Source organism: Nelumbo lutea, chromosome 1 (genome assembly GCF_056320005.1).
Source record: "Nelumbo lutea isolate HS-2025 chromosome 1, American lotus-T2T, whole genome shotgun sequence".
Lineage (NCBI taxonomy): Eukaryota > Viridiplantae > Streptophyta > Magnoliopsida > Proteales > Nelumbonaceae > Nelumbo > Nelumbo lutea.
This window is the reverse complement of record NC_142684.1, coordinates 172,812,219-172,839,450: the sequence shown is the minus strand read 5'-3', so window position 1 is coordinate 172,839,450 and position 27,232 is coordinate 172,812,219. Positions and strand designations below refer to the sequence as shown.

The 27,232-nt window shown below is 40.1% G+C and overlaps 1 protein-coding gene across 1 annotated transcript in view; it reads left to right on the top strand.

Annotated features, from left to right (window-relative positions):
• Positions 1-752: 752 nt before the first annotated feature.
• Positions 753-27,232, top strand: part of ZDS (zeta-carotene desaturase) — a 57,629-nt gene continuing 31,149 nt past the window's right edge. The window contains exons 1-3 of the mRNA XM_088960715.1: positions 753-1,542; positions 2,145-2,269; positions 3,144-3,278. Of these exons, the coding sequence (XP_088816841.1) occupies positions 1,362-1,542; positions 2,145-2,269; positions 3,144-3,278 (441 nt within the window). The 5' untranslated portion in view covers positions 753-1,361. The remainder of the gene's footprint in view (positions 1,543-2,144; positions 2,270-3,143; positions 3,279-27,232) is intronic.

The window sequence follows — 27,232 nt, the reverse complement described above, 5'->3', positions numbered from 1 at the left end:
CTCTCAAGGCGAATTTGATTTAGCGCGCTTTTTGGCATCCGCACAACATAAAGCGCGTGACGTACGTGCATGAATTGCACGAGACATGGGGTTTTTCCCTCCGTGCAAACCGAATACCCAACCGGTCCAGCCACTAAACCACCCAACATCGTGGTGTGAGTACTGAGCCAAATCTGCCCGGCAAACCATGAACTCCTTGCACTGGGGCTCGTCCCAGCACGAGGAGTGGGAGGGCAATTGATGGAGGACGATTTGGCCTGACCCCGTGGCTCAAGGACACATGCACGTAACCTGACTTGGTGAACAGCTCAGCCTGGCAGCATGATCTCGACTCGACGGAAATGACACGCCGAGTCGAGGACTGGCAACTCAGCAAGTCAAGCAACTCGCCGAGGACTAATGTAACTTAGCCTCCCACCTAGCTCGAAGAGCCCGGCTCCCCCCCCCCCCCAAGGATTGCGCTACATCAATAATGATTATTTAAGTTAAGTATTAAGTTATTTTTAGTATGGTTATATTATTAATTAATAATTGTAAAAATAAAAATAATTTATATTAGTTACTTAAATAATAATAATAATTATGATTATATTATTATTATTATTGGTTTTTGACAAATTAATTAGACTATTCTTTTGATTCTTTGAATTTGTTTATAAGTCTTGATTAACAAAACTCGTGCATCCCACGGAGCCTGAACGTGCATGATCATTCATTTCTTTTATATATTGTTTGGTTTGAAGGAAAACCTCGTGCATCCCACAAACAGCTTGTTGTATGTGCGGACTGCGGAGGACCTGCAGAATACGCGCTAGGCACCATCCGCCCCTCCTGAGTCCTGACCCCTCAATCGAAAAAAGAGGAAAATAGTTAAAAGCTCAGTGGGCATCGTGGTGTGTCCATTTCCAAGCTCTTTTATTTTTCCAAATCTGAGTGGAAGGATAAGGTGATGCACCACCCAACTGGCCAGTGACCACCTCCCACCTTCAGTAAAATTCTGACCCCAAGCTGTCATTTCGCCTCTACCGGCCACACTAAAGCATTAAAAACTCCTCCCAAACAATTTCTTCAACCTTTACTTCTCTCCATCCAATCATCTTTCCGTACTGTGCCCACTTCTACTCTCCGGTCTCCTCTCCACCCGGAAAATAAAGAAAAAAACCATTAACAACGATAATACTGGCCGCGGGAAGCCATGATAAAACTCAGATAGAGTAGAGAGTGTCTCTTGCAACAAAATTCTCTTCTTCTTGTGGTTGTAATAGTAGAAACACAGAGAGAGAGAGAGAGAGAGAGAGAGAGAGAGAGAGAGTTTAGCTTTGTTATCTTGTTGTTTGAATTTTTTTGCTGATTAGGTGACCATGGCTTCTTCCACTTGTTTTTCTACTACACTGACCGGAAGGCGAAACGGGTTTAGTGAGATGATTGGATTCTCAGTTCGCCGTCCGATGGTTCTTAAGGACGGAAAGATTCAATTGAAGACGCAGAGACTGGAAGTTCGTTCGTCTTTGGACACGAATGTCTCTGATATGAGCATCAACGGTAATATTTTCTTGTTAAATTATGCACTCTTTTTGTTGTTTATGTTGCTTTTTTAGCTTCAATTAGTTTCAGTACATGTGCTTGGTAGTACTTCAGTGAGAATTTGAGGTTGGTTTAGATACTATGGCCATGCCATTTTGTAGTAATTTAGAGTGAGTTTAGCTGACTTCCGACTGAAATTTGCAAGTTGAAAAAGAGTATCAGACAGAATTTCTTTTTATGTGTCATCCCCAAAATTGGTGTACAAAGAAGGGAAGAACTTTAGAGATTTCATGGCTCAACATATTTTAATATTGAGGGCTTTATCATAAAATTCACCCTGTTTCTGCAATTTTTAGTAGTATGATTTCTCATTCATTCTTTGGTTAAGCACTTCACCTAACAGTTTTTGGTATTTTGATTGGAACCTACCAGTACATATTGGGCCAGGTGAATAGGTTACCGTACTGTTGTTTTTGGTTTGGATAGCTGAAGGTTCCCAAATCATTATGATATACGGTACCTTTTTTTAAAAATTTTCATACTTCAGATTGGAAACAAAAGGACAACATTCTTGTTAATCAATTTTACTTTTATTACTAAAGTGAATTGTGTCCTTTCAGCTCCCAAAGGGTTGTTTCCACCGGAGCCTGAGCATTATAGGGGACCAAAGTTGAAAGTTGCTATCATTGGAGCTGGACTTGCGGGTATGTCAACTGCAGTGGAGCTTTTGGATCAAGGCCATGAGGTTCAGCTCAAGTTTGTTTAATTGTTTCTGAAGTTCTTCCATATTACCACATATATTTGCATTCATCTACCACAATTAATGTGTCATTTGGGCCTGTAAGGTTGTTTTTCGTAATTCTTTTGAAAAAAAAGGATATTTTATTTGATTATGTTAGTTGATTCTATGGACTTTTCACAATTAGGGTTGTCAACAGATCTGATTGAATTGGATATACCTAGATTCAAATTCAATTCATTAATATTTGAATTTGAATAAGATTTTATTTATCCAATTTAGATAGGACATGGACCAAATTTGGTTATTGAATACCATTAATATATTAAATTAAAAATAATCAGATTATTATATTGTTATTGATAGAATAAACTTAAAACGAATTCAAATATTGTATGACATGAACAAATTGACTTAAAAGTAACTTCTATGAGACTTGAACCTGACTCTTTAGTAAACATTCATGAATCAACATTGAAACCAACTTTACAAATAGATACATATTTATGTAGATATAAGTGTAAATATAAATGTTTAAACATTTTTGGATCACATTGGGGTAGATCCATTTGTGATTCAGTTATAAACAGATCGAATTGGGATTGACATAATTAGATCAGATTTAAAATTGGATTCAGACAAAAGTGTACCATTTGCAATCCTGTTGACCATGGTTTTCACACAGCTTTTCATTGCTGCAAAGCAAACAGAACTGATTATTACCATGGGGCTCATTTTACTTGTTTTGCCCATTGGATGAAAAACTTTTTTTTTTTTTTAATTTTAAGTAGCTTTTTTCATCAGTTTGTTTTTCCTAGTACTTTACATGCTTTAAATCATTACCAAAGTAGTTTATAGGCATTGTTGTTTTGATCTGCAGGTTGATATATATGAATCAAGGTCTTTCATTGGTGGCAAAGTGGGATCTTTTGTGGACAAGCACGGAAACCACATTGAGATGGGTCTACATGTTTTCTTTGGCTGCTATAATAACCTTTTCCGTTTGATGAAAAAGGTGAGAGCCTCTTAGCCTTAGTGATAATGACTTCTTATTTATAAAAATATAATGAATCTTATTCCTGTGCTTCATTAAAAGGTGAATGAATTGTATAACATTTTGAAGTTTATCTACCCTGTGGAAAGTTTTGATTTATAAAATTCATGAATTGTAATATTGTCAAAGAATCTATCTGGTTATTTCTTGTTTATGATATTTATTTTGAAAAGGGTAAAGTATATTGTATTAAAATATAAAACAAAGTATGTAAGTGTGGTCCACTGTACAAAGAGCTTTTTGTTTATGACAGTTTTTAACTAGTATAGCAGATAAACTATCAGATATTCCTAAACCTGTTATTAACCACAGTCAAACATTTTATTTTGGTAGATAACTGAAAGAACTATATTGAACTAAATAAAATCATACTATCCATACATCACTGGATAGTAGGAATAATACAAGGCTATCCTTGACTATAATAGAAATAAATTATATATTCCCTAAAAAAGAAGAAATAAATTATATGCATAGAAACTTTACAAATTCAGCCGCAGCCCAGTTGTTGCCCACTCCAAGCTTTCTCTTCTTGCTCCTGCTTTTTCTAGAGCATCAACCGAGACATTTGCAGTCATTGGCACTCGAATGAGCTATTCATACTTCTGCCTAGAACTTGTGCCTGTCTTACCAAAGGCCTCTAAGTCCAAGGTTTCAGCTCTAATCCAAGTTATGACTACTTTTTTTTTTATTTATTTTTTTATGGGAAACGGTAACTTTCATTAATAATGGATAAAAATTACATCTGCCACCATCCAAGGGCCGGATGGTGAACCCTTTGATACAAACTGTCTAAAAAACAGGCCCAAAGCAACTCTTCCCTATTGACTCCTTGCTTTGAGAAGGAAAACAATCTTTCGAAACAAACAGATTGATTAAAAAGGTGCAAAAAGGTGATAGAGAACAGCAGAAAAGAGAAGCAAGAGGAGAGAAGGAGAAGAAGAAGATGGCGGCAAATAGGGTTTAGAGAAGGATTTTTCGAATGAAACCTCTCTTACCCTTAATCCCCTTTTCATTAAACATAATTTACAATATTTACAGAGAGGCCCTTAATTGGGTGATTAACTTAAGTAAACATAACATTAGAAAGACCCATTTTGAGGCCCATTAACAGCATAAAACATAAACAAATAGATAAATAAAACAGCCTATGGGCCATTCGGCCCATTCTCTCTACACTCCCCCTCAAGCTGAGCATAGATGTCAATCATGCCAAGCTTGCCAGTATCATGCTGAAGTTTGGCCTTGGAGATTCCCTTGGTAAGGATGTCAGATAACTGTTCTTCAGAAGTAGTAAACGGCAGACAAACTTCTCCAAAAGCCACTCTTTGTCAGATAAATTGTCTGTTAACTTCAATATGTTTGGTCTTATCATGTTTCACCGGATTGTGAGCAATGTTGGTAGCAGCCTGATTATCACAATATAACATTAATGGCTTATCATACTCAACACCCAGTTCCTCCATCAAGGATCGAAGCCAAAGTAACTTAGAAACTCCATGGTCCATGGCTCTGTACTCGGCTTCAGCAGAAGATCTGGCAACAATTGATTGTTTCTTGCTTCTCTAAGAAACAATATTACCTGCCACCATGCTACATTACCTAGAAGTTGACCTCCTATCATCAATGTTTCGTACCCAGTCAGCATCAACCTCCAGTTTCATATGACCATGCTTAACAAATAGAATTCCCTTCCCAGGAGTACTCTTTAAATAACACAAAATTCATTTTGCTACTGCCATATGAGTGTCCCTGGGAGCATGCATGAGCTGACTAATGCAACTGACAGCATATGCAACATCCGGCCAAGTCATGCAAAGATAAAGCAATTTCCTTAGTAACCTCTGGAAGACTCCCTTAGCCTTCAACAGTTCTCCATCTAAGGCAGAAAGTTTGTGACTCGTATCAATAAGTGTAGCTATTGGTCTTGCACCCATCTTGCCTACTTCAATGAGCAAGTCAAGCACATACTTTCGTTGAGAGATAAAGATCCCATCCTTAGACTGAGTCACTTCTATGCCAAGAAAGTACCTCAATTCCCCCAAGATCTTTGATCTCAAACTCTGTATGAAGGTATAACAGGGGGGATAAATGATAGAGCAATGGAAGTAACTGCGATTGTGAATCAGGCTCAGGAAGTTCCTTGCAAAAATCTATTCTGGGAGTGAATTGTGAAGTCCACACCCTTGTCGAATCTACCTCAAACTCATTTCTAGGTTTTGGTACTAACTCCAGCTCTGGTTTTGCTGTTTGTACTCCAGGTTCCAAAGCTGCTTCCTTGCCGTTTGCCCATGATGAAATTGAGGCACAAGAGAAAGAGAAGAGAGGGGAGAAAGTGTGGAGCATGATAGTGGAAGAGCTTAATGTATTGACAAGGGAAGCCCTAGAGAAAAAAAAAGGAAAATGCGAACAAAGGGTATAAAATTACTGGAGAAGAGGTGGAATATAGAAAGAGTGGGGGGACAGAAGAGAAGGAATCAAAGGAGTTTGAAAGGGAAGAAGCAAAAGAAGAGTCGTTGGTTGAATTTGTGGGAAAATTGGGTTGTAAAATAAAAAATTTGAATGAGCTGAAAACATACTTGAAGAATAGAAAAGAAGAAGGGAAGGTGAGAAAAAGAAAGATGAGTGAAGTTGAAAGGCTGAAGCTAGATGTGGAAGGGGATAAAAAAGTCAGTGAAAGAAAGGGAAGGGGAAGGAAAGGAGGAAGATAGGAAGAAAGGAGATTAGGGACAGATAAAGAAGGCAATATGAAGATTGTGAGTTGGAATTTGAGAGGTTTGGGGAATGCAAGAAAGAGGGTGTTAATAAAGGAGTTGCTAAGAAAAGAAAATCCAGATATACTCCTAATTCAGGAATCTAATCTCATGACATTTAATAGTAGATGGGCCAGAAGTGTTTGGAGAGCAAATGGTATCAATTGGGCAATGAGCCCCTCATAGGGATCTTTTGGAGTAATAGTGACATTGTGGAAAAATGAAGTTGTTGAAGGAGTTGAAGAATTGGTTGGAAAGTTTTCAGTTTCTGTCAAATTCAAGCAGGTGGGTGATGGTTTTGAATGGGTGTTAACTAATGTATATGGCCCCAATGGATATAGGCAGAGGAATGAGTTGTGGGAAGAACTAGGAGATATAAGAGGATTATGGGAAGGTCCTTGGTGCTTAGGAGGGGATTTTAATGTAATTAGATTCGCTGAGGAGTGTAGCAAGGTGCAACAAAGAAATACTACAAGTATGAGGAAATTCAATGAGTTTATTAATATGTTTGAGCTCAAAGAACTGAATTTGTCACATAATCATTTTACATGGTCCAATCTCCAAGCTGATCCAATCTATTCGAAATTAGACAAATTTCTTTTTATTACTGATTGGGAAGAACATTGGGGATATTTGAAGTCAAGGATATTGCCTAAAGTCACCTCTGATCATTGGTCAGTCTTGATTAGTAAGGTGGAGCTTAGGAATAGAGGACCAATCCCATTTAGATTTGAGAATATGTGGCTATCCCATCCAGGCTTTAAGGAGAAAGTGAAAGAATGGTGGGTAGCAAGTAATCCAAGGGCCAATTGGGAGGGTATGAAATTTCAATGGAAGCTGAAAGAATTGAAAAACAAAATCAAAGAATGGAATATTCTTCAATTTGGGAGGCTTGAGGAAAGAAAACAACAGTTGATGAATCTGATTGAGGAGTTAGATGCAAAAGAAGAACAAGGTTTGTTTGGGGAAAGGGATAAGGAGCTTAGATGGGAGTTGAGGAAAAACTTGGAGGATGTCCTCTTTAAAGAAGAAATTAGCTGGAGACTATTACTAGACACAAGTGGGTAAAGGAGGGTGATAGAAACACCAAATTTTTTCATGCTATAGCCACTGGCAAGAGGAAGAAGAACTTGATCTCTAAGCTAGTGATTAATGATGCAATACTAACTCAGCAGGAGGAGATTGAAGAGGCCTTTGTGGACCACTTCAAATCAATCTTTAGAAGGCCTTTGTCTAGCAGATTATAGATTGAGGGTTTGGAGTGGCCAAGACTTCCAGAAGAATCAAGGGTGTGGTTGGAGAGAAGCTTTGAATTGGAAGAAATAAGGGTAGCCATATTTTCAATGAATAGATTTAAAGCACCTGGTCTTGATGGCTTTTTATCAAGACTGCTGGGAGGTACTAAAGGAGGATATTCAAAAAGTCTTTTTTGAATTCTTTGAAAGAGGGGTGATTAATCCAGGTCTAAATTGCACCTTGGCTCTGATTCCAAAAAAGGGTGATGCTTGTCACCCCAAAGAGTTCAGACCCATTAGTTTGGTACACAACCTCTATAAAATCATTGCTAAGGTGCTATCTCGGAGGATTAGAGAGGTGCTACCCTTAATAAATTCCCCAAATCAGGGTGCCTTTGTGAAGAATAGACAAATCGTGGATCAAATCCTAATTGCAAACGAGAGTGTGGAAGATTTCAAAAGAAGTGGGAAGAAAGGGTTAGTGTGCAAATTGGATCTCGAAAAGGCTTATGACTTGCTGGATTGGTCATTTCTATTGGAAGTCTTAGAGTCTTTTGGATTTGGGTAGAAGTGGTGCAAGTGGGTGAAAGGATGTATTAGGACTTGCAACTATTCCATTTTAGTGAATGGTAGGGTGGTGGACCATTTCCAGTCTACCGGGGGCATCAGACAAGGAGACCCCCTTTCTCCTTTCCTTTTTACCCTAATTGCTGAAGTCCAAGGAAAACTCATTGAGAGGCCAGACTCTAGAAACCTGGTGAAAGGCTAGAGGGTAGGGAGGAATAGGGTTCTAGTAACACATCTATAGTTTGCTGATGACACAATTCTTTTTTGTGGTGGGGATGAGGTAAGTTGGGTGAGTAATCTAAAGCAAGTGATCAATATATTTGAGCAGGTGACTAATCTTAAAGTGAATTTAGACAAGAGCCGTGTGATTGGCATTAATTTGAGTGAAAGTGAGGTGGTGGATAGAGCCCGAATTTTGGGTTGTGAGATTGCCATTTCTAGAACTCGGTGATTGAGAGATTCACTAAGAGGTTAGCATCTTGGAAGAAAAATTACCTATCCATGGGAGGCAGAATAACTCTGATTAACTCCACATTGACAAATCTGCCTGTGTACTTTTTGTCGGTGTTTAATGTGGGATTTTGGAGAAGTTAATGAGAGACTTCTATTGGGAACCAGGAGAGGAGAAAAAGGATCATAGGGTCAGGTGGGATATAGTTACTAAAACCAAAAGTGATGGTGGACTTGCTTTAGGCAATTTGCAGAAAAAGAATGAAGCTTTGCTGGGGAAATGGCTTTGGAGATTGACTTTGGAAAGGGATAATTTATGGGCTCAAGTTAAGTATTCATGGGCAAGCAGCGGATGGCTGGGATTCTGCAGGTTCAGCTAGGGTTACGAGAGCTTATCCTTGGAAAGCAATTCATGCCATAGTTCCCTCTTTTCTTCCTCTAATCATTTATGATATGTGCTCCGGTAACTGCGTGAAATTTTGGGATCACGTTTAGGTGGCAAGCACTCCGCTAAAAGAGCTCTTCCCTTCCTTGTATTCTTTATCACGCTTTAAAAATGAGCCAACCTCCACCTTGTTAACCACCTCTAATTCAACCATTGATTGGAATTTGGGTTATAGAAGGGCCCTTAGAGACCCGGAATTGAACCTCATTGCTGACTTGCTAAAAATTCTTGAGGGGGTGGCTATTGACCCCCTTAGGAGGGATAGTAGGATTTGGGCTCCTCCTTCGGGTGTCTTCTCATGCTCTTCTTTCTTCAAAGAACTGGCTCATTCCCTACCTGTCTTTGGAATCCCTTTTCCAGTTTTGGAAGTCTGGGGTAGACCAATTCCTCCCAGAATTAGTGCATTTTGTTGGGAAGTTTTCCTTGAAAAGTGTAACACTTGCGACTTACTTCAAAGAAAGAGGCCTAATTGGTGTTTATCCCCACATTGGTGCATCCCTTGTAAGAAGAATGGTGAGACTTGTTATCACTTCTTGGTTTCTTGTCCATTTGTTTTAGAAATCTGGTGTTGGCAGTAGCGAAGGAAATCTAGGTCTGTCAGGTATAGGGGGAGCTTCCAGGGATGATGAAGGTTGAATTATCATATTGTATTTTGGTTCTATTGGATGGGGGGACTCTCTTAGAGCTGAAATATTGGCTGTTTTGGAAGGGTTAAAAAGAGCTCAAGAGTTAAACATCAGAAAATTGATAGTGGAAGGTGATTCTAAGTCGCCCATAAATTGGTTAATGAAGGATACTTCTAGTCTGTGGAAGTTTCTAAATGAAAAAAAGAAAGACATCTCATACAAAATATGGAAGTCAAGTTTCAATGGACTAAGAGGTGCGCCAATTCTTTGATAGATTCATTGGCCAAACAAGGGGTGGGAAGAGTTAATTTTTTTGGGCAACATTGTAATTTGAAATGCTTTCTTGGGAGGGTTATGAGTTTTTACCCCTCTTTTTGTATCTTTTTTTATTAATATCTATTAATAAAAGTCTTTGTTATCTATCCAAAAAAAATGAAGGAAAGATTTAAGGTCATTAATCCCTGTTACATCAGTACCAGTCACTACTATATCATCAATATAGACAATAAGATATACCACCAAAAAGCCTATTTTCTTCACAAAGAGGGTATAATCAGACTGAGTCTGTATATAGCCCTCCTAATGGGATAAGGATAATCCCTTATCTTATTTGCAGTCTGGACTCTCTTTAAGAGATAAGGATAATCCCTTATCTTATTTGCAGATAAAGATCAGCCCTCCTAATCTAATTAGGAGTTTCCTGATCCAAATCTCTATTTGAATCTGGACTCTCTGAGTGGATAGGGACAACCCCTTATCCTATCTGCTAATCTAAATCCCATAACCGCCCCTCTTTAATTAATCATATTAAACCTGTTCGAATTGGGCTTTAGGCTCATTAAGTCCATGTGCTCACTTATCCTCCAAACTGCTGCCTAGTTGGGTATCCTTGTATGGCGTGGAACCCAAACATTGATCTACACATCAGCCACATGGGTTCAGCCCAGCCTCTGTTACAAGGCCTGGCCGAATTCACTATAAGAGACAGTGAACCCCTGAGTCCATCACCATGGGCTCTTATTGAGCCCAACATTTACACTAATTGATCCTTGGGTCCAGCCACCTTATAAAAACCCAAGGACTGTGGGTAGATGCAAGATTAGCCCATCAGGCATTATCCTCAATGGTCTTACACTTAACCTCTCAGCCCATAATGATCAAACACTGCCCGATAAGAGAGGACCTCTTCCTCGGCTACAAGGAACAGTGCTGCATTCTCTACTCACATGGATCCCGGGAATTAAAACCTTTGCAAACATTTTGAAACCATAATATATATATATATATATATATATATATATATATAATGTATATATATATATATATATATAATGTATATCTATATATAAATATATTTTGCAAAACAAATTTCAACGGTTGAAATCGGTTGCCGACAGCTTTGGTTTCCATCAGAGAGAGTGCATCCTTGATCGTTCACTTTGTCCGACAAAGGGGTTGATCCTGTCACTATGATCACCCACTTAGATGAATTCTCAGACCATCCCAACATACCCAGGTTTTGACCCCCTCTAAGGATCTCACTGATTGGCATATCAAAGACAACCCAATCCTACACCTAGTGTAATATCATAATCGAGTCTAGGGGTCAGGTGCAACATTCCAGTTTTGCCCATCAATCTCCAAGGTCCAGGGCAATACTGGAATTCTGGTCCGATTCAGGGTTTCAAAAAAACCCACACTGCATGTACCTCAGGTCTCACCCTGGCAGCTGAGACAAACTACCCCAACCAACTTGGCGGCACATCAGTGTTAGCCTTGGTAGGATAAATCTCCCCAGATCTATCCAACGGCTGTGAAGATTCTAAACTAACACGAGTCTCATATGTGTCAAGTTTAAGAGTATTACACTGAAACACACCACAATAACATGAATCAAATATGTACTTTATTCATTTACAATAAATGTCATAATGTACATCAGGAAATCTGGTGAATAACCCCATTTACAATAAATGTATCCTGAGGCAAACAGGATACTCTTTGAAACTTCAACAATGTGTTAGTTTTTTCTCTCAACAACTCCATTCTGTTCTAGAGTTTGAACACAAGAAATCTGGTGAATAACCCCCAAATCAGTGAGATAACATGTTAGGTTTGTCAAATTTGAAAATCTTGATTCTAGTATCAAATTGAGTAAGAACAAATTCATAGAACTGCCTCACAAGATTGGGAACTTCATTATAGGATTTCATAAAAAATATCCAAGTATATTGTGAAAAATTATTAGTGAACAAGATGAAATATTTATAGCCATCCATAGAGGGTAAGTGGTATGGCCCCCAAACATCAGAGTGTACAATATGGAATGGAGAAGATGATCTTTTATTACTCAAAGGGTAATTGCTTCCACAATGTTTTGACAACTCACAGGGCTCACAATGAAGACTGGTGTGGAAAAATAAAGAGGAAGAGAAGAAGAAATGAAGAGAGAGAGAAAAGAAATACTTCTGTATTGATAATGTGTTGATAAAACATGTTGAGCATACAACTTAAATAAGAAAAGATAGGAGAGACAAACTCCTAGGATCTCTCTCAATTACTCCTAGAATTTCTCTCAATTAGGGATTGATTAAATCTTTCCCTTAATCCTAGGATATGACTTTCCTAATTTTATTCAAATCTAATCTTTCCTAATTTTATTCAAATCTGTAATCAATCAAATCCTTCTAAATTTGCAGCAAATCATATCTTTCTTAATTTGCCGCAAATCATATCTTGTTGACAGTCCCCCCCAAGTTGGTGCAAAGATATCTATCATGCCCAACTTGCCAACTTGAAGTTCAAATGGTTGTCTCAACAAGCCCTTAGTCAAAACATCTGCAATTTGCTGAGTGGTTGGTACAAACAGAGTGCAAATTATTCCTTATTCAAGTTTCTGCTTTATAAAGTGTCTGTCAATCTCAACATGTTTAGTCTTGTCATGTAGAACCGGATTATGAGCAATGCTGATAGTTGCCTTGTTATCACAATACAATTTCATAGGAAAACTCACTGGTCTCTTAAGATTTGCTAGCACCCTCTTTAGCCAAAGAACCTCACACACTCCTTGAGCCATTGATTTGAATTCAGCCTCAGCACTGCTTCTAGTTGAAAGCTGAAGTGCTGTAGTCGAAGTAGCAGAAGAGAGAAGAAGACCAAGAGATGCTAAGACTGTCAAATTAATAACCCAATCGGCAATACTATTATTTATATTAGAGTATAGTACAATGTTACAAAAAAAGACTGGAATGCTTCTGATCAGTGATGGGACACCCAGGCAACTTAAAACACTAAACAAACTTAGGCCCAGTACATAATAATTTAAACTCAAATACAGGTTAATAAGAACTCTTATAAGCCGAACCATCACTACATAAAAAACCTTCAACCTAACACTCCCCTTCAAGCTAAGCATGGATGTCAATCATGTTTAGCTTGCTAAGAAGGTCCATGAACTTTGCTGCAACCAACCCTTTAGTCTGTGCGTCTGCAATTTGTATCTCAGATGGAGTGTAAGGAATGCAGAGTTCTCCCGAGACTATTCTCTCTCTAACAAAATGTCGATCAATCTCAATATGTTTTGTCCTGTCATGTTGCACAGGGTTATTTGCAATGTTGATGGCAGCCTTGTTGTCACAATACAGTCTGAGAGGACCCTCAACTTTAATACCAAGCTCATTAAGAAGGGTCCTGAGCCATAGGAGTTCAGCAACCCCGTGAGCCATAGCTCGATATTCTGCTTCCGCACTTGATCTAGCAACTACATTCTGCTTCTTACTGCGCCATGTGACCAGGTTCCCTCCCACGAATGTACAATATCCTGAAGTTGATGTTTTGTCTCCAACAGAACCACCCCAATCTGCATCAATATAAGCTTCAATTTCAATTCTATTGTTTTTCCTGAATAGAATTTCCTTTCCTGGGCAAGTCTTCAAGTACCTGAGAATCCTTTCAACTGCTTTCATATGAGGAATCTTTGGAGAGTGCATGAACCGACTGACAACATGCACAACATAAGCAATATATGGCCAAGTGAGGGATAAGTATATCAGCTTCCTTACCAATTTTTGGTATCTCTCTCTATCACAGTAGTCCTCCCCTACTGATTCCTGTAAGCCATGATTCTGTTCTATTGGAGTATTTACTGGCCTACACCCCATCATGCTTGTTTCCTCTAGGAGGTCAAGAACATACTTTTGCTGACATATGTAGATTCCCTCTCTTGACCTAGCAACTTCAATCCCAAGAAAATATCTCAAATGGCCCAAGTCTTTGATCTCAAATTCTGAAGCTAGAAACTCCTTCAGTCTTTTTATCTCTTCCAAGTCATTCCCGGTAATTTCCATATCATCCACATAAACAATGAGTGTAGTAAGTTTGCTATCCTGTCTCCTTATGAACAAGGTATGGTCTGCACCACTCTGAGTGTACCCCACTTTCTTCATGGCCCCACAAAGCCTCTTAAACCATGCACGGGGAGATTGCTTCAACCCATATAATGCTTTCCTCAGTTTGCACACCTTTCTACCAAAGTCATAGTCTGGTGGAGGTTCCATAAATACCTCTTCATGAATGTCACAATTTAGGAAAGCATTCTTCACATCCAACTGATGAAGTTCCCATGAAAAATTTGCTGCTAGTGATAGTAGAACCCGAATTGTGTTGAGCTTTGCTACTAGGGCAAAGGTTTCTTTGTAGTCAATCCCTTCTTTTTGAGTAAATCCCTTTGCCACAAGTCTGGCCTTGTACCTTTCAATGGACCCGTCCTCCCTGTGCTTTACAATAAACACCCACTTGCACCCAACAATGCTCTTCCCCTCTGGTAGATCTACTAATTCCCAAGTTCTTGCTTTCATTAGGGCTTTCATCTCTTCGTTCATAACTTCTTTCCACCTTGGATCAGACACAGCCTCTGAGTACCTAAAAGGAACACGCACAGAGGAAAGAGCAGACACAAAGGAGTGATAGGCAAGAGATAAATGTGAGTAAGAAACAAAATCGGCAATGGGGTGCGGGGTGGCGCAAGAGTGGATAGGCTTACGGAGAGCAATAGGAAGATCCAAATCAGAAGTATGTGAGTTGGAATTACCTTGGATTGTAGAGACAGATTGATCCGAGTCCAATTGGTTGTTGTCATGAGGTTGGGGGCCCCTTTTTCTTCTGTTGTATGTGAGTATCTCTTTCTATTGCCTACTGGAGCCTTCAAGAACATTTGCAGCATCAGGAGAGGTAACTGGCACAGTGGGAGCCTCACTGGGTTGACCCGGAATGCCACAACAAGGAGTAGAAGAAGAGGATGGAAGACTCGAGGCAGATAAGGGAACAAAAAAGGAGGGAGAATGATAATCCTCTTTCATCTCATTAGTCTCCCCCTGAAGAGGATTTTGAGAAGACTGAAAATAGGGTTGAGACTCAAAGAAGACCACATCTCTGGTGACATACTTTCTCTTGGAGACAAGGTCATAACACTTGTAACCCTTTTGTGTAGGAGAGTACCCCAAGAATATTCCCTTTGTAGCCTTAGGATCCAACTTGGTTTTCTTGGAATCCTTCACATGTATGAAACATATACAGCCAAAGACCCGAGGAGGAAGGGGAAAGTCTGGAAGAGTGGGACACAAAACAGAGAAAGGGATTTTCATACCCAACACCTTAGATGGCATCCGATTTATCAGATATGATGCAGTAAGTACAACTTGAGACTAGTACTGCTTGGGGACTTTGTGCTGGAATAGTAAGGCTCGAGCTATCTCCAATAGATGTCTATTCTTGCAGCCAACAACCCCATTCTGCTGAGGGGTATTAGCACAGGATGACTGATGTAATATGCCAGCATCTTCCATGAATAAGTTAAAGGATTTTTCAAAGTATTCAGCAGCATTATCTGACCTGAATTGCTTAATCTTCTTATTAAACTGTGTTTCAATCATCTTGCAAAATGCCATAGTTATCCGTGGTACTTCATCCCGTCCTTTTAACAGGTAGATCCATGTGCATCGAGAGTAGTGGTCAATAAAATTGATAAAGTACCGGAAGCCATCAATAAAAACAATGGGTGAAGGGCCCCAGACATCAGAATGAACCAAATCAAAAGGAGCACAAATTTCATTACTGGAAATTGGATAAACAATTCTATATTGTTTTGACATTTGACATACTTCACAGATTAAACTCTGACTTGAAATGCCCTTAAATAATTCGGGAAATAACATTTCTAATAAAGAGAAAGACACATGACCTAGCCTAGCATGCCAAAGATGCAACCTAGCTATTGACTCCACACTCTCTGGACTACTAGCAGCAGATGCTTGTAAGGCTGAACCGATGTTTGCATCAAAATAGTAGAGGCCTCCATACTCATAACTGCTCCCAATCGTTCTCCTCGTCAATCTTTCCTGGAAGACACAATGAGTAGGAAAAAAAGTTATACTACAGTTCAAATTTTTGGTAAGTTTTGAATTAGACAAAAGATTTGAGGTAAGACTGGGAACATGTAAAACTGATTTGAGAGGTCAACTACCCCCTTGCCAGAGATGGTGGAGAAAGACCCGTCAGCAACTCTCATCTTATCCTGACCAGACAACAAATGATATGAAGAGAATAGGGAAGACATATGTGTCATGTGGTCAGTAGCATTGGAATCAATAACCCAAGAAGTAGAGTCAATAGAGCTAGTGGCACTGAAGGCTAAGATAGTACCTGATCTGACAAGAGATGTGGAAGCAAAAGAATTATTCCTTAGACGGGTTAATGCCTTGCTAAGGACCTCTACCTCATTAGTAGTGAAGCCCAAAGCACCAGTTCTAGAGGAATCAACAACCTGTCCCATAGGAGAAGAAGACACTGTTGGTATATTCTGTGAGTTGTCACCATTGTTGCTGGTGACAAGATTCCCACTTGCCGCATGACCCTTTTGTTGTTTCTTGTCCTTTCTTAATGCAGCTAGCTTCAGGTGAGGGTACAGGACCCAACACTTTTCTTTTACATGTCTCACCACCACAATGAGTACACTTGAGGTGCTTCTTGTCTGGATGTCTGTTTCCCTTAGTAGAAACCAGGGCTGAGTGTTCTCCAAATTGTTCAGTTGGTTGAGTCTGGGAGTCAACTTGCATCTCCTTTCTTCTGACTTCTTCATTCCTCACCAGATAATAAACATGGTGTAACTCGGGAAATTCATCTCTCCCCAGAATTTGTGACCTTATACCCTCATACACTATGTCCATACCAGCCAAGAACTTGAAGGCTCTGCTCTCTTCAATCTGCTTATCATGTCTCTCCTTGTCCCTGGCATTTTCCCAATCTAATATCAAGTGATGGTCAAGTTCTTCCCAAAGACCTTCTAGAGTTGCAAAGTATGTGGCAACTGTCATATCACCTTGCCTTAAGGCAGCAATGTCTTGATTCAATCAGTAGATTCTAGCATTGTTTTTCTTCTGTCTATAGGTCTTAGACACCTTTTCCCAAATCTTGGCTGCTGTAGGAAAGTGATGAACAATACTGGCAACTCGAGGTGGAGTCATAGAGGCAAGCAACCAGGACATAACTGTGGCATTCTCCTTGCGTCACACAACATACTCTGTACTGCCAACTTCAGTTTCCTTCTTGCTCCCATCTAGGTAGCTTGTGAGATCACGGGAAGTAACAAACAGCATTGCGGAAACTGACCACTCCTTGAAGTTGTATTCATCCAGCAACACACTTGTAATTGCAAGCTGTGCAGATTAGGGTTTTCCAGATTTGAAGACCTTGCTGCAGGTCTGTTACCCCTAGAAGAAACTTCTCCGGATATTGAAGACATCTTGACTGCAGCCTCTGTGTAGATGACACTGATTACAACTAGCCGAAGCAGTTATGAAGGTTCTGAACCTGTTCTTGAGCAGGTTCTGATTAGCCGAAGTGATCAAAGCAGGTTCTGAAGCAGTTCTGGTGCAGGTTCTGATTAGCCGAAGTGTTCACAACAGGTTCTGACAGCTCTCCACACAGTTTCAGACTTGTCGTGACTGTCTCGGTTCTGAAGTAGTTTAGTTACAACAACAAGTGAGGAGTTCTGGGCTGGTAACCGACTTGGAACTAAGGGCTCTCCATTATTGTGCTATGTAGACTCCACTTGAACTTCGGGTACTGCAACTGTAAAGAGAGTGCCCCTCCTTACGGCCAATACTAGGACTGCTGAAATCAGTCCTCAACTAGGTTTGTCCTATATAGACCTCTCTTAGCAATCGAATAGCTGCTAACTACTAGAAACAGTCTAGTAGGACATCAGCTTCTGGGTCTTACTTCCCTTGCGCCCTACAACCAAGGGGAACCCTAGGTTCGAACTTTGTGTTGTTCTCCTGCAACCCTAGGGTTTCACAGCAGCAACCAAGATGAAAAAAAGAAGAAGAAAGACAACAGGAGAGAGGAGATGGCGTCGGTTGTAACCAGGAAGGTGCTCAATGCTCTGATACCATGAAAGCTGAAGTGCTGTAGTCGAAGTAGCAGAAGAGAGGAGAAGACCAAGAGATGCTGAGACTGTCGAACTGAATAACCCAGTCGACAATACTATTATTTATATTAAAGTATAGTACAATGTTACAAAAAAAGACTGGAATGCCCCTGATTAGTGATGGGACACCTAGACAACTTAAAACACTAAACAAACTTGGGCCCATTAACATAGGCCTAGTACATAATAACTTAAACTCAAATACAGGCTAATAAGAACTCTTATCAGCCAAACCATCACTACATAAAAAACCTTCAACCTAACACTAGCAACTACAATTTGCTTCTTGCTTCTCCAAGTAACTAAATTGCCCCAAAGAAATGTGCAGTACCCCGAAGTTGACCTTCTGTTAGTGATTGAGCCTGCCCAATCCGCATCTGTATACACTTCAATCCCTCTCATCTCATTTTTCTTGAAGAAGAGTCCTTTTCCTGGTGTGCCTTTTAGATACTTAAGAATTCGATACACAGCTTCAAGATGTTCTTCGTACGGGGAGTGCAAAAATTGACTCACCATGCTCACAGTGAAGGCAATGCCAGGACGTGTATCTGACAAGTAAATCAATCTTCCTACCAGCCTTTCGTATCTACCTGCATCTACTAGAACCCCATCTTTAACTTCTTCGAGTTTAGCCTTAACTTCTATCGGAGTGTTTGAAGGTTTGCATCCACTCATTCCAATTTCTTTCAAGAGGTCTAGAATATATTTTCATTGCAAAACCACAATGCCCTTCTTTGATCTAGCCACTTCCATTCCAAGAAAGTACCTTAGCTGGCCTAAGTCTTTAATCTCGAATTCCTTGGCTAAGGTCTGCTTTAGTCTGCTCATCTCTTCAATATCATCTCCGGTCAAGATTATGTCATCAACATAGACAATCAGAACCGATACCTTGTCTTCGGTGGATCTTTTTGTGAAAGGAGTATGATCAGATTGTCCTTGTCTATATCCTTGACTTTTAACGAACTTTGTGAATCTTTCAAACCAGGCTCTAGGAGACTGTTTAAGTCCATATAGAGACTTCTTTAACTTGCATACCTTAGTCCCAAACTTCTCAATGAAACCAGGTGGAGGCTCCATATATACTTCTTCTTCCAAGTCTCCATTCAAAGAGGCATTCTTCACATCCAGCTGATTAAGTGGCCAGTCAAGGTTAGCTGCAACAGATAAGAGTATTCGAACTGTATTTAGTTTCGCCATTGGAGAAAAGGTCTCAGAGTAGTCCACTCCATACGTCTGAGTAAAGCCTTTAGCTATTAGGCGAGCCTTATATCTCTCCAAGGATCCATTTGAGTTGTACTTCAGAGTGAACACCCATTTACAACCAACAACTGTCTTTCCATTCGACAGATCCACTTTCTCCCAAGTAGCTGAAAGAATGGTAGGATCCATCTAATGGACGCCATAAAGGTTGCGGAATGGGTGGGCGAATTTCAAAAAATTTCCTACCTTCTCCCAACTGGGAATCATATTCCCTAAATTTAGAATACAATATTCAAGGATCCTACTTGAACCATAATCAAACCAGATCTGTACCAAAAGATAAATGGGAGGAATATACCTGATCCGGAGAAGCAGTATCTCCCAAAGTTGGTGTTCACGCCCAAAGAATGCTCCAAGATCCGTTCCTGCTGAAGATGACACAGCTGTGAATGGAACAGAACCAGCAGGGTGCGTCCTAGACACTGGATCCTTCACAAGAATCCTCTGGAAGTACTAAACACTAAATCTTTTTCAGTCTTTCTTGCAAGACTGATGTCAAGAACAGATTTCTTGACTTTCTTTTCTGCAAAGATCTAATCTTGCAATGGCAGATGGCGGCGGCAGGAGGAGATCTCCAAATCGAAAAAGGCTGAACTGCTTTTTCTCTTTTCTGGAGAGTATGAGATCTGATCTCAATTCGCAGGAACCTTTCTTGCGATTTTTCTTGGTTCGAAATCTGCTGTAATTCTCTCTATCTTGGTTTGTTTTTCTCCTCCTTTCTTCTTAATTAAGAAACCTCCTTATTAGGAGTTATCCCAATCCAAATCAGTATTTGGATAGGGGATAATCTTAATCCTTTCTGCAGATAGAGTTAGTTTACTCTTGATCTTATCAGGAGGTTACCAGATTCAAATCTAATTTGAATTTGGTCTCTAAGAGTGGATAAGGCTAAAGGCCCAATCCTTTTACTAACTTTAATCTCAAATTCGCCCCAAGGATGGGTGATCATATCAGCCCACCTCGAAATGGGCTTCTGGCCCATTAAGTGTTCAGTGTCTAATTACTTTCCAATCTGCTGCCCAGTTGGGCTTCTTTGTATGGCGTGGGACCCAAGCATTGATCTACACACCAGCCACATGGGTTCGGCCCAGCCTTTAATACAAGGCCCAGCCGAATTCACTGAAAAACTCAATGAACCCCTTGAGTCCATCATATGGACCCTATGGGCCCAACACTTACATTAAGTGGTCCCTGGGCCAAGCCATCTTATAAAAACCCAGGGACTGTGGGCAGATACAAGATTAGCCCATTAGGTATTATCCTCAATGGTCTTACACTTAACCTCTCAGCCCTTAATGATCAAGCACTGCCCGACAAGAGAGGACCTCTCCCTCGGCTGCAAGGAACAGTGCCGCACTCTCCTCTCACATGGAGAGTGCATTCCTTATATATATATATAAATATATTAATTTTGCAAAACAAAATTCCAACGATTGAAATCAACTGCCGGCAGTTTGGTTTCCATCAGAGAGAGTGCATTCCTGATCATTACCCTTTGTTCGACAAAGTGGCTGATTCTGTCACTATGATCACCCACTCAGATGAATTCTCAAACTGCCCCAACATACCCAGGTTTTGATCCCCGCTAAGGATTTCACTGAATGGCATATCAAAGGCAGCCTGATCCAACACCTAGTGAAATGTCATAATCGAGTCTAGGGGTCAGGTGTAACTTTCCAGTTTTGCCCATCTATCTCCAAGGTCCAGGGCAATACTAGAAATCTGGTCCGGTTCAAGGATTCAAGTAATCCCATACTGCATGTGCCTCGGGTCTTACCTTGATGGCTGAGACAGGCCATCCCAACACTTGGTGGCACACCAGTATCAGCCTTGGCAGGATAAATCTCCCCAGACTTATCCAACGGCTGTGAACATTTAAAACTAACATGAGTCTCTATAAATGTCCAGTTTTAGGGTTTTACACAGAATTAAACCAAACAACATGAATCAAACATGCACTTTATTTATTTCCACTAAATAACAAAAGCACATCAAATCAGATTGAAGCTAAGGGCATACAAAAAACTGTCTAACAGTAGCATTCTTTTCCAAATCTCTCATCTCCTCAAAAACAACTTCTTTCCACTCAGGAACATTTAGAGATAACAAGTTTGTATTTAGTTTGGGTACATGAAGAGTAGAAGTGAAAGAGAGCCATTGGCTAGGGTAATCTTATCATGGCCAGGAAGCAAATCATAAGATATAAACAAGGTGGAAAGACTGGTCACACCAGAGTCAATAATCCAAGGGATCCTACGATTACCTGAGATAGTTGTATGATTAGTAGTAGCTCATATACCTGAATGAGCAAATGCAGTGGAAGTTGAATTTTCCGGAGGGTTGGAGGAAGATGTTGCACTCTCTAGGTGACTCATCCTCCCATACTTCTCATATTCTACCCTCATAACTGCTAACTGTTCACTAGCAGTCCTCTCATCGGTTAAGCATCTGTCATTATCTGGAATAGTGGCAATGTTAGCACTTCCTGTCTTCACATTATCAGTCTTCTTTTGGAAACGAGGAGGAAGAAGCTCCGGATGTAGTTTCCAACACTTATTTTTTGTATGCTTTGGTTTCTTATAGTACTTACACACAACTTCTCTCTATCCTGGACCACCTAAACTTCTTGTAGTTCCCTTCGGTTTCAACCCCATGTTGGCAAAATGGTCACTTAGACCGGCCCCTTGAACTTGGACTACCTCCTGCTTTCTTCACTACTCACCAAGGTATAGGCCTGAGGCAATGATACACTATCCTTGGCTAAGATATTTTGTTTGGTGAAGTTGGACTCGGGATTCAACCTTGTCAAGAATTCAAAAACCCTGTTTCTCTCCACTAATTTTCTGTAGGTTTCAGCATCATTAGCACTTTACTAGACAATAGTTTCCATTAGGTCAGTTTCTTGCCAAAGGGATTTCAGCATTGTGAAGTAAATGGCTAAAGGTCTCTCCCCCTACCTTAAATTATTCACATCACTTCTCAGCTTATATGCCCTGGCCACATTCAGTTTTTGAGAATAAGTTTCAGCTACCCTATCCCATATTCCCTTTGCTAAATTCATCAATAAATAGTGTTGACTAATATATGGTTGCGTTGAATTCACTAACTGTAGAGAAGATGGGCCAAATGGCCCATAGGCTGTTTATTCTTTCTTACTGTTTATGTTCTTTTCTGTAATGGGCCTTATTCCGGGCCCATCCTTTCTATGTTATGTTCTTTGTAATTTCTTGCCCAACTAAGGGCCTCCTTGTAATTATTTAAATTTATCTTAATAAAATAGTGTTAGGGTGCTGAGAGGGAGTAATGTTCGAAACTCTCACTCTCAAAACCCTCATTGCCGAACTCTCGAGGTCTGTTCTCTTCAGTTTTCTTCATGGTATCAGAGTAGGCCTGAACTTCAGTACTCTAGGGCTGGAAACTTCAGCTCGTGTTGCCTGATTCTTGGAGGACATTGGAAGGTGCCCAAGACTCAAATCTCTTGGAGAAGGGGTTCGGTGGCCAGGAAGAATCAGAGAAAAAAGGGAAACGACTTGGTTTCTGATTTGAAGCTTAAATATTCTACTCGGATGTCTTTTAATCTGGTTTAACCCAGAGATTTCTTGGTTGTTTTAACTCCTTTTTGGACTATCAAAACTGTCGAAACATTCTTCGATTCAGTGTTGCAAATTGTTGCTTCTTTTTGGCTGTGTTTTGGGGGCCTGTACGGATTGTTCTTGAGGCTTTTTTTCACCTTTGACAGTGGGGTCTTCTCTATTGCCCACACCGTGTTTGTAAAAAGGCCTCTTCATCAATACGGACTGGTATTTACTCTTCTTGGCTACTTTTTGGTGATTACCTTGAAGTCCCTGATTAGGAAAGGAACTTCGATTGAGTGCACAGTGCTTAGAAGTTTTTTGATTTCTTCTTGAAGGCCGAACCAAGGTTATACTTCAGTCTTGGTTCTTGCAACTTTCGGGTGTAGTTTGGCCTTGTGTATTGTTGTCTTGAGGTTGGTTGAACTCAGTCCTTGCTCATCCTCATTTGGTACACTTGTAGAAGTCATCTGAAATCATATTTGAAGTGTTTACATGATGAACTCCTCAGAATTTGAAAACAAGATTGGTGCTGAATTTGGACCGGTTCAGGGGACTCTAGGTGATTCTTTATTGACTGTGACCATAGTTAAAAGATGGAACTAATTATCTTGCATGGTCACAATCGGTAAAGATTTATATATGTAGTAGAGGAAAGTGGGGGTTTATTTCCGGGATCAAGAAGGCTCCCCCAGAAGATGATCCATCCTATGAGAAGTGGATGCAAGAAAATTACACTGTCATTGGGTGGCTTGTGAACTCAATGCAGCCACAAATTAGCCAACACTACCTATGGATGAATTCAGCAAAGGAAATTTGGGACAATGTTGCAGAAACCTATTCCCAAAAACTAAATGTGGCTAGAGCTTATAAATTGAGAAGTGATGTGAAGAATTTAAGGCAAGGGGTGAAACCTTTAGCTGTATACTTCTCAACCCTGAAGTCTCTGTGGCAAGAAATTGACCTAATAGAAGCTGTAACTTGGGACACCACCAATGATGCAGAGACTTATAGAAAACTGGTTGAAAGGAACAGGGTGTTTGAGTTCTTAACCGGACTAAACCCAGAATATGATATCACAAAACAAAATATTCTTTCCAAGGAGGGTGTCTCATTGTCACAAGCTTTTGCTTTGGTGAGCAGTGAAGAGAGCAGAAGGGTTGTTCAAATTCAAGGGATTGGTATTAGTGATCACTTTGCGAATATGGAGGTTAAACCCAAAGGTGTTGTTGGGACATCTAGTGGCTCAGGGAAGAAAGAAGTTGTATGTGAGTACTGCAAGAAGCCGAAGCATACCAAAGACAAATGATGGAAATTACATCCTGATCTTGTTCCTATTCGATTTCAAAAAAAAAAAACATGATAGTAAAAGGACAGGAAGTGCAAATGTGCCTGTTGGGCCAGATAGTGATAAGTACTATACTGAAGAGATGTCTGCTTGTGCACAGTTGGCAGCCATGAAAGCAGAATATGAAAAGTTTGGGAAGATGATTAGTCATCTAGAGGATGTGACTTCTTCTTCCAACCTTTCAGGAAATTCAGCTTCTTCTGCATTTGCTCATTCAGGTATAAGGGCCTCTGCCAATCATGCACCCACTTCAGGTAATCTTAAGATCCCTTGGATTATTGACTCAAGTGCTTCTGATCATATGACCAACCTTTTTACCTTGTTTGTTTCATATGATCCACTTCCTGGACGTGATAAAATCACCTTAGCTGATGGTTCACTTGCCCTTATTTCTGGCAAGGGAACCATCAAGGCTACAGATTCCTTGTTCCTACCTTCTGCCCTTCATGTACCTAGACTAAATACAAATTTGTTGTCTATAAGTAGTTTAACCAAGTCACTAAACTGTTGTGTAACTTTCTTTCCTTCCTACTGTGTTTTTCAGGATCTGGAGTCTCAGAAGGTGATTGGGAGTGGCCATGAGGCGAACGGAATATACCTGCTTGATACTCCGAGATAATGCACTAATCATCTTGGGAATGTTGCTTTCGGGTCTGTTTCTTCTGAGTCTATTAGTCGGATTATTTTGTGTCATCATCATTTGGGTCATCTGTCTTTTTCTGCCTTGAGTCATCTATTCCCTGAACTGTTTAAGGGAATTAGTTTGTCCAGTCTTCATTGTGAGTCTTGTGAGTTATCAAAGCATTGTAGAAACAATTATCCTTTGAGCAATAAAAGATCTTCTTTTCCTTTTAATATTGTGCACTTTGATGTGTGGGGGCCTTACCACTTACCCTCCATGGGTGGTTACAAATATTTTATATTGTTTATTGATGACTTTTCTCGGTTCACTTGGATATTCCTAATGAAATCCCGTGATGAAGTTCCATGACTTGTAAGACAATTCCATGAATTTGTTCCAACCCAATTTGATACCAGGATTAAAATTTTCAGATGTGACAATGCAAAAGAATATTTTGAGAAGAACCTATCCTGCTATCTCTCTGACATGGGGGTTATTCATCAAAGCTTCTGTGTTAGGACCCCAGAACAAAATGGAGTTGCTGAGAGGAAAAATAGGCATATTGTTGAAGTTGCAAGAAGTATCTTGTTTGTCTCACATGTTCCTACAAGGTTTTGGGGTGATGCCGTTCTCACAGCCACCTACCTTATAAACCGTTTGCCATCCGGGGTTTTAGGATTTAAGTCTCCCTTCAATCTCCTTCATTCGGACAAGGATCTTTTTTCTATTCCTCTTTGTGTCTTTGGCAGCACTTGTTATGTACATGTTCCAAGTGTCCAAAGGCATAAATTTGAACCCAAAGCCCACAAGTGTATCTTCCTTGGTTATTCCCCCACACAGAAGGGTTACTGTTGTTTTGATCCAAAGACTGGCACTTGGTATGTCTCAATGGATGTCACCTTTGATGAGCTTTCTCCCTTTTATGGTGCCTCTCCGGATGGACATTGTCCACAGGGGGAGGATTTGTCACAAGGGCGGATTTCTCCCTTTTATGGTTCCAGTTGAGTCTTTTGATGAGTCTGTTTCTCCTTCAAATGAATCAAGGGCGGATTAGTCGTTCCATTCTCCCTGTCCCAGTGTTCTTCCACCTTTACCTCCTCGTCCTATCCTCAATCCCATGGTGTATCAAAGGCAAAGATAAAAAAATGAGCAGGTTGTTTCTCCTACAACACATGAGCCTCATACACTTCTAGTCACAGATGAGACAATAGGTACAGTTTCAGCACCCTTGGAGTCATCCTTCCCTGACCTTGATATTCCCATTGCTGTTAGGAAAGGAAAACAGAAGTGCATTGCTCACTGCATTTCCAAGCACCTTTCTTACAGGTTGCTTTCTCCTTCATACTTTGCCTATCTATCTTCTGTTGCTTCTAACCCTATTCCCAGGTCTGTGTTAGAAGCTCTTAATATTCTAGAATGGAGGGATGCTATGAGGTCTGAAATTGATGCCCTACACAAGAATGACACATGGGAAGTGGTTGATTTGCCTGAAGGGAAGGATCCAGTCGGTTGCAAGTGGGTCTTTACTATCAAATATCGAGCTGATGGCACCATTGAAAGTTACAAGGCCAGACTGGTTGCAAAAGGCTATACACAGATATATGGGATTGATTATCTGGAGACCTTTGCACCTGTTGCCAAGATGACATCTATGAGGGTTCTTCTATCTTTAGCTGTTCACTTTGACTGGCCCCTTTATCAATTGGATGTGAAGAATGCATTTCTAAATGGTGAATTGCATGAGGAGGTTTATATGTCTCTTTCTCCAGGGATGTACGAACTGATATGAAAGGAAAGGTATGCAAGCTGAAGAAATCCCTTTATGGACTAAAACAATCCCCTAGAGCATGGTTTGAGAGATTTAGAACAACACTTGTTAACTTTGGTTATGTGCAGACACAGTCTGATCATACTCTTTTTGTGAAGAGGAGTGGACCTCTGGCAGTATACCTCATTGTATATGTAGATGATGTAGAGAACACTGATGTGGGCCCCACAGCAGTGGTCCCCACTGTGTTCGTAGGACAGCATGTGTAGTTATTTGTTTCAGTTATAGTAATGTCAGTTTGAGTCAGTCTGTTAATTCAGTTGTTATTTATTTCAGTTTTTATTTACTTTATTTATCATGTAAGTACTAAGGGCAGATCTGTCCTTTCCATTATGTACTGAACATAACCTATAAATAATAAGAGAGTGGCGGCGGCAGATCTGTTAGAATCTGTCCCTCCTTTCAACCCCTTGTGTTCTCTTGTTTCTCTTCTATTCCTTCTTCTTTCTCTCACTTTTCTTCTGTTTTGTAAACCTAAAACCTATTAGGATTCAAGACTGATTATAGTCTTGATCTTCTACTTGGTATCAGAGTCTATCTAGGGCTTCTCATGTGTGTCTAGTCCAGCCGAGCACATGAGGACTAGCTAGGGCTGGAAGCTTATGAAGAAGTATTCGGTGGTTGAATCTTGGAGATTACCAGGAGAGGTTCGCAGCAGTTGAAGACTTGCCATGACTTGTAGAGAGTTGGTAATCAGGAAGAAGCAGTGAAGGTTAGGGTTCAG